Here is an 8,058-nt window from a genome sequence, read left to right on the forward strand (position 1 = left end):
TGCACTGGCCCCTTCCTCTGCAGCAACCACACCCTTATCCCACCACCTAGATATTAAGAACTGCAGAGGGGACACTGAGGCACCAACACAGTATTCAGAGCAAACATTAAGAACGTTCACATTTCGTCACAGCAAGTATCACTTTTCACAGCAGACTTACTAGCTCTCTATGAAAAGTGATACCTGTATGTTTGTTAATATCACGTAACACTTTCCATAGCCTCCCAAGCAGCTACTAAGTGTGCTGTGATATTCACAAATATACAAACATCACTTTTCACAGCAAGCCCCAGGACCCATTAAGCCCTGCATGGCGGGGAGGGGGGCGCGAAGGGGGATGCAGCATTATTTTTGTTATTGACTCTGCCAAAAAACCCTACAAATATAAATTACAATGATTTGGATGTAAATCTCAGCCTATTTAATTGCTTTTCCTAAATTTAATTAAGTATTTTAGGAAAAAAGTGTCAGTGCGGCCACCAGTGAGAGTTGATATCTGCACTCTGAAGCCACCAAAAATGTGTTGTGAGAACCCCTGGGCTAGGGATACAATCCCTGCCCATCCTGGCTAATAGCCATTGATGGACCTGTCTTTTATGAATTTATCCAGTTCTTTTTTTAATCCTGTCATAATCCTGGCCTTCACACCATCCTCTGGCAAAGAGTTCCACAGGTTGACTGTGCGTTGTGTGAAGAAATAAGAACATAAGAATGGCCCTACTGGGTCACACCAAAGGTCCATCTAGCCCAGTATCCTGTCTTCTGACAGTGGCCAATGCCAGATGCCCCAGAGGGAATGAACAGAACAGGGAATCATCAAGTGATCCATCCCCTGTCGCTCGTTCCCAGCTTCTGGCAAACAGAGGCTAGGGACTCCATCCCTGTCCAACCTGGCTAATAGCCATTGATGGACCTATCCTTCATGAATTTATCTAGTTCTCTTTTGAACCCTGGTAGTGTCTCGTCCGTCACAACATCCTCTGACAAGGAGTTCCACAGGTTGACTGTGCGTTGTGTGAAGAAATACTTCCCTTTGTTTCCTTCGCCAGAAGCTGGGATTGGGTGACAGGGCATTGATCACTTGATGATAACCTGTCTGTTCATTCCCTTTGGGGCACCTGCCATTGGCCACTGTTGGAAGACAGGTTACTGGGCTTGATGGACCTTTGGTCTGACCCAGTATGGCCGTTCTTATGTTCTTATGTTTTAAACCTGCTGGATATTAATTTCATTTGGTGACCCCTAGTTCTTGTGTTATGAGAAGGAGTAAATAACACTTCCTTATTTACTTTCTCCACACCAGCCATGATTTTATAGACCTCTATCATATCCCCCCCTTAGTCGTTGCTTTTCCAAGCTGAAAAGTCCCCGTCTTATTCATCTCTCCTCACACGGAAGCCATTCCAGACCCCTAGTCATTTTGTTTTTCTGAATCTTTTCCAATTCCAATATATCTTTTTTGAGATGGGGTGACCACATCTGCACGCAGGATGCACGGCAGGGGCAGGGTCTCGATTGCCTCAATTAAATGTCTGGAGAAAGAATATTTATATTTTGCCATTCCTCAGAATCTCCCCATTACATTTCTCTCCTGCCTGCTGACTAGAGTGGGCCCTGTTCCCATGGATATTAAGGGTAGGCTACACTGCAGTCACAGGTGTGTCTAGCTCAGTGGGATAGAAACACGAGTACGTATCCGGGAAGCAGATGGGCTCGCGGATCCCACGCCGCCATGCATCACTGCTGTTTTCAGCTGTGGTAGCTAGGTTACAGCTAGTGTGGGTAGGGCAGCCCATGCTGTGATCACACCTCTCACTGCAGGGTAGACACACCCTGTGGCCATTCACAGCACCCTGGCCGTGTGAAGGGGCCTGTACATTTACACTCACTGTACGCTGTCAGAGTGTTGTGAAATAGACTTTGTGTAAATGATTGTAGCGTGCAGTGGAAATTCATTCAGCCCAGATGGAGTCTCATTTCCCCCTCTCTTTGCAGCCCCCTGCGTCTGAAGGAGAAGCTGCAGGCCCTCCAGTGCCACTTCACCTGGAACTTTGAAATCAGAGACAAGGTAGATGCAGCTCACATCCTCCAAACTCTAGCTCTCAGGACTGCCCACACTCACTACCAGAACCAGCCTACGCTCCTTGCTATGCAGGCTTATCTCTGCCACCTACAAGGACAATATGAAGACGCTCTGCAAAGCCTTAGAGAAGCCGAGGAGATTCTGCAAAGAGATCACCCAGATAACTTCCCCCGGCAGGTCCTGGTCATTTACGGAAACTATGCCTGGATCTATTATCACTTGGCCCACTATGATTTGGTTGAGCTTTACCTGGACAAGGTTAGAAAGATCTGCAGCTCCCTGAAGAGCCGCTCTCCATATGCAGCTCAGATCCCTGAGATACATGCACAGAAAGGCTGGTCTCTCCTGGCAGCAGGCTTCCGCAATGGCAGAGAAGCCACAGAGTGTTTCCAAATGGCATTAAGAGAAGACAAAGCAAATGGGGAATTTCTCGCTGGGTTGGCAATCGCAGCCTTCGCATCATGGAGTCACTCTCACAATTCTGTATTTTGGAATGCTGCCAGAGAGAAGTTGGGCGCCATTATCCATGAACAGCAGCAAAACTATGAAGCTAAGGTGTATTTAGCCAAGATCCTTAAGAGGACGGATAGCCAGCAAGCCAAAGCCCTCATTGAAGATGTTGTCCAGAATAGCCTGGACCCTGAGGTCCTGAGAAATGCAGCCAAGTTCTTTCTGCCAGAATTCCCACAACAAGCAATTGCTATCCTACAGCGAGCAATATCGCTGAATCCCACTTATCATCTCCTTCACTATGACCTTGGCATCTGCTACAAGAAACAACTGGAGGAGGCCAAATCAGGCAGAAGAGAAGAAATATTGGCAGCAGCTATTGAGGCCTTCAAAAAGGCTGTGCAGAAAGATCCAACCTCTGTGTTTGCAAAGCTGGCTTTAGCTGAAATGTATGGGGAAAATACACCTCACTACCAAGAAGAGATTTATCTCAATCTCATGAGTGAAATGCCCAGCCTCAGCAAGAGGTGTCAGCAGGCGGTCTCCCTTCACTGGGGGGATTTCCTCTTCTACAAGCAGAAGTCACTGTGGGAGGCAGCTAAGGCGTACAAAGCAGGTTTCGCCATTCCAGACAACTACCTGGAGAGGCAACAATTGAAAAAAAGGTTGAAAGAGATGGCAGGAGAATTCCAGCAGAGCTCCCAGACCACCGAGGCTGAGGCCATACATAAGTTCATTCAACAGAATGAAAGTCCATGAGACACTATAAAGTTCATTGGTGGCAACAAAAAAGCAGGGAGACTGGAGATGTGGAGAAAATGGGGGATCCTTTCCCTTCCCTGGACACACCAAGACCTCCTTCTGAAGCGAGTCACTTTTCCCACCTGTATAACAATGACATTCATATTGCAAATGATTCTAGGTCCCCTGACTAGTTCAGACCACAGCACATCCTGCCGCTGCTTCTTATAATTGTCCATGAATATAGCAAAGAGGCTTGTGGCACCTTATAGACTAACAGACGTTTTGGAGCATGAACTTTCGTGGGTATACCCACTTCGTTGGATTCATGCTCCAAAAACTCTTTGCTGCTTTTACAGATCCAGACTAACACGGCTACCCCTCTGATACTTGACTCCATTAATATAGGTTTTGTGAAATTTCAGTTCCCTGCAAAAGGCACAGGACAGGAAGCAAAAAAAAGAGTTGCCTGGGGAAGCCGGTGGGGCAGGAAGGAGGCTCTTTCTCAAGTGAGTGAGAAGGTTGCTGCCTACTGAGCTGTGACTTTAAGTACAGCAGCAGTCAGGATCTCTCTCTCCCTAACAGCAGGGCCGAGCTGTCAGCCTGTGGCAGCTGCTGACACTAGTGAGTGCGTTGTTGTCGGGGTTTGTTGTTCTGATGGGGAGCACACTCGCAGACACACCGAGCTAGGCTCCTACTTTCAGCCGTGACAGCGAAAAGGAGTTAGGGTGGGAAACTAGTGTAGCGCCCCTCTCCACCTGATTACCTCCTTTAATGGCAATCCGCTTACATGTTCTGATGGACAGGTCTGGGTTTTTTTGGATCCCGCCACCCACTCAGCAGGGTGAATCTTTTTTGGTTATGAAATTAGTTGGCGGTGCCTCCACCCACCTCGCTCCTTCCTGGCAGGGTCACCAGGGCAGCTTGGGCGGAAAATTCTAACTACAGAGGAATCCCCACTTATTTGACAGATAGTTGGAGACTTCCAAGAAATAGCACAACACATAAAGATATATTCAACACAACAATTATATTAAACAGGCAACAAATACAACATAATAGGGGAAACACTATTTTTAGGGTCACCGGTGCCCACACTTAAAATACCCGTGTCTGGATGTAACAAATGTAAAACTAGTGTCCTGTTGGTACGCGTACCTTGCTGGGGCCCTTGATGACCTATACAATTCTCTGCAGAGGTGTAGCAGTGCGGCTGACTGGGTTCAGTACAGCCCAAAGGACCCACAAGTGGGAGGAGGTGGTGAATCCCTCCACAGGTGTAATAAGCGGTAGATTATAAAATCCTCAAACCCTCACTCCCTGGCTTGAGGACACAGTTCAGGGAGTAGAGGGTCCCCAAAACAAATTCCCTGACTAACTAACTAACTAAAGACAAGGCACTCACGAACTCCACAAATGATCTTCAGGGTTGAGGATGATGCTGGACGATTCCAGGGGCTGCTGTCCGCTGGCAGGGATCCTCCTCAGGCAGGAATCAGCCCTGGACTAGCAGCGCTGACCATGTGGGGACTGGTCTCACCAGGGGAGCTGGAGGTGAACCCAGCCTGGCTGGGGAAATTTCTCAGCAAACATAACAATTGGGAATCATCCGTGGGGAAGGAAAACCCAGCTGGGGGATCTGGTGTCAGGTCCCTAGAGGCCAGTTCTCGGGGGAACCCTGCTTGCAGGCCTGGGACTCACCAGCCTCTCCTCAAAATGGCTTCTCCCCTCACCTCAACTCCCTGGGAGGGGCATCTCCACTCCCTATTGGTTGCTGGGCAGACTCTGAGTTTGCCTTGGCTCCTCCTCCCTGAGCTGCCAGCAGACAGAGCTCCAGGACTCTAGGTAATCTGCTTGGGGGTTACACTAGTGTCAGGGACACTCACCTGATCTCCGTCATCAGGTCCTTGTCGGAGGAGGCCTCTGATCCAGCTCAGCTGGGAATCAATCATCCGGCAGCCTCACCTGTGGAGAAGTTACGGTAGAAGGTTTCCAATTACCACCTCCCCGTGCTTGCCTGTGTGTGTGTATGTTAGGTGAAGGCTCTATTGTTATTCCCCCCCTTCCCTTCCTCACTTTACATCCTCCCCTAGTAATTAAAGGAAGGTTTACATTCAAACAGCAGGGTGGGTGGCGTTCTTCCTGAGCAAACTCTGACAGGTGGGTGAGGAGGGGGCCTGCAAGGGATTAGTAACCTCCTGTCAATCTCTGATTCAGAGCCTTCAGGAAGGGTTGCTGCTCAGAAGCAGAGCCCTTGGGGTGTTTGGGTTACAGTACTGTGGTAGCACCTAGGAGCCCCACACAACATGGACCAGGACCCCATTGCGTCTGGCCCCAAAGAGTCTACAGTCTGCGACAAGAAACAACAGGAGGAAACCAGCAGACAGACGGGGGAGCACAGGCAGACAGTACTGGTCAACAAAATGGACAGTGGTCTCAGCCCACCAGCTACCCAGCTACTGTCAAGTGTTTTGTAAGCAACACCGCAGAGGAGAGTTTAGCTTCTGATAGTTTCTACTCAGAGGGGACGGTGCGATCAACCTTGTGTCTAAGCAAGCCTACCTCCCAGCTCTGCTGCCTTCTAACATCCACGCAGCAAATAGGTGTGGAGTTTCTTCTAACAGCCTTTGTATTTGCATAGCTGAGTGTCTACAGTGTGTCTATATCATTATTCCCATCTTTGCTTTCCACATGGACTCTTCATGGCACACAGAGCCCCTGGTATAGGAGGGAACAGCAGAAGGGAGGCGGGGGCATCCAGCGACCCTGGCATGAAAGAAAAGGGAGTTGCCCCTTCCTCAACCACAGTCTAAGGACCTGATCCTGATCCTGCAGAAATCAGGCCAGCAGGTGGGGTTGCCACTGACGACAGCGGGAGCAGAAAGTCCCCTGTGTCAGACACACTCAGTCCATCGGCCGAGGATCCAGCTCAAGGAGGAGCCGAGCTCTTGCTGCAAACGGGATGGATGCAGAGAGGCTTCCTGGAGGTCGGAGAGAGGGATTTATGGGAGGAAAGGGAGGGCACTCAGCATGCAGGGAGGGCAGCAATAGAAACCCTCCTGCCTGCTCTCCTGTAGGAGCAGCATAGGCTGACCCTACATCCCGTTTTTACTGGGACAGTCCCTTTTTTAAGCCCTCCCTGGCCCTCCTGACTTCTTTGACAAAAGTGGCCATTTATCCCATTTTCTCTTGCTAACTGATCAAGTTGGCAAGAGCAAACGGGACAAATGCCCAGTTTTGTTAATAAGTGGGGTGCGGTACGGAGGAACGTGCTGGGGGAGGGACAGGTGGAGATGCCAGCCCCGTGCAGGGGGGAGGCTGGACTGGGGGCACGGGAGGAGGAATGGTTCCAGTGTGTGCGGGGCAGGCAGGGTTCCAGTGACCAGCGACAGCCTCAAGCGGGGGGTCAGCAGAGTTTGAGTGACCAGTGATAGTTTGTGGGAGGCGCTTTGGGAGGCCGGCTGGGGCCTGCCCCATGGAGGTGTGGGGGGCGGGGGACTGCACTTGTGCTGCTGGAGATACGAGAGCTGGAGGCTCATGGGACTGGATAGCAGTCACGTGATTTCTTGTTTCCCTAAAGCTGGGCTGCCCCCATCTTTATCTCAGGCTCTGCAGCCATAAGCAGCCCAGGCATTGGTACAAGCAGCCTGGCATGCTGCACTAGTACTTCTGTACTCAGGAATAACAGCAAAGACACAAGCTTCCCCCACCTGACCCAGGGTTTGGGGCTGTTTTTCTGTGGGAGGGGCGATTCTATAGGCCTTTCAGCTGCTCTTTGTGACAGAGGGCTATAGGCTTTCTTGGGGTCAACTTCACAGCCCCAAAGCCTCTCCGCGCTGGGTAGGGTCATAGTGATCACTTAAAGCCTTCACAGTCAGCACAGATCTTAGCCCCTGAGCCTCGGACACTCGGTGATGGGTACCAGTTGCTGAGCTCTCACTCTGGGAATAGCCCCAAAGTGCTTTCCCTGAGCTGGACTGCAGAAGGGGGACTGCTAGAGACGGGCCATAGGAAGGAGGCTGGGAGATGGGATTTGGGCTGCAGCTCAGTTCCTGACAGACTTATCACACTGAACTGCAAGACAGCAAATTCTCGGCCAGGCTGAGCTTTCGCCTCCCTAGCAAACTCCTGCCTGAATTACTCTAAGCAGGACAATGCTATTGCCAGGTTGGAAGAGAAGGTTAGATGGGGCTGCAGTGGAGATGGGAGCCGGGGCAGAGAATCCTACTAAAGGCAAATCCCTGACAGTTTCTTTGAGTGTGAAGATGGAAATACCCCATATTTCCCATCATGTACTGCCCCACATACCCACTAAGGGGTATAACCCTTCATCTCTCTTCTGTACCACCCACCTCTCCCCTGTGATGGGATTTGTGGCTTTCAGGAGCCCTTTGTGCATCTCCAGCAAGGGGCTCTCAGCTGGGAGCTGGTCAGGGCCCATTAACCCTCACACACCGAGGCCTCAGGCACTGACAAAAAGCAACCGCGGCTTTGCATCCCCTTTAAATAAATTGTTCTAGGTGTGGCCCTAGAGTGCTGGCTGTTCCCCCCTCATCCCTCAATGATGGGAGAGTCCCATTCCCCCCCCCACACACACACACAGATCGAGGCAGAGAACCAGGCAACTGGCTTGAGCTCCCACCTCAGTCATCTGGGAAAACTAAACCCATCCCTGGGCATCTTTAAGAGGTATTTCCCCATTCGCAAGCACTGAGTCTGTGTTAACAAAAGAAAACCTCAGGGGGTAGCCGTGTTAGTCTGTATCCACAAAAACAACAAGGAGT

General features: G+C 50.4%; 1 protein-coding gene across 1 annotated transcript; it reads left to right on the forward strand.

Moving 5' to 3' along the window:
• The first annotated feature begins 1,957 nt into the window (after positions 1 to 1,957).
• On the forward strand, positions 1,958 to 4,119 carry LOC123349328 (interferon-induced protein with tetratricopeptide repeats 2-like). Its single transcript, XM_044987307.1, has one exon. The coding sequence runs from the start codon at positions 2,150 to 2,152 to the stop codon at positions 3,290 to 3,292; it is 1,143 nt and encodes a 380-aa protein (XP_044843242.1). The 5' UTR covers positions 1,958 to 2,149; the 3' UTR covers positions 3,293 to 4,119.
• The last annotated feature ends 3,939 nt before the right edge of the window (positions 4,120 to 8,058 follow it).

The sequence above is a fragment of the Mauremys mutica genome, chromosome 1, assembly GCF_020497125.1.
Source record: "Mauremys mutica isolate MM-2020 ecotype Southern chromosome 1, ASM2049712v1, whole genome shotgun sequence".
Lineage (NCBI taxonomy): Eukaryota > Metazoa > Chordata > Testudines > Geoemydidae > Mauremys > Mauremys mutica.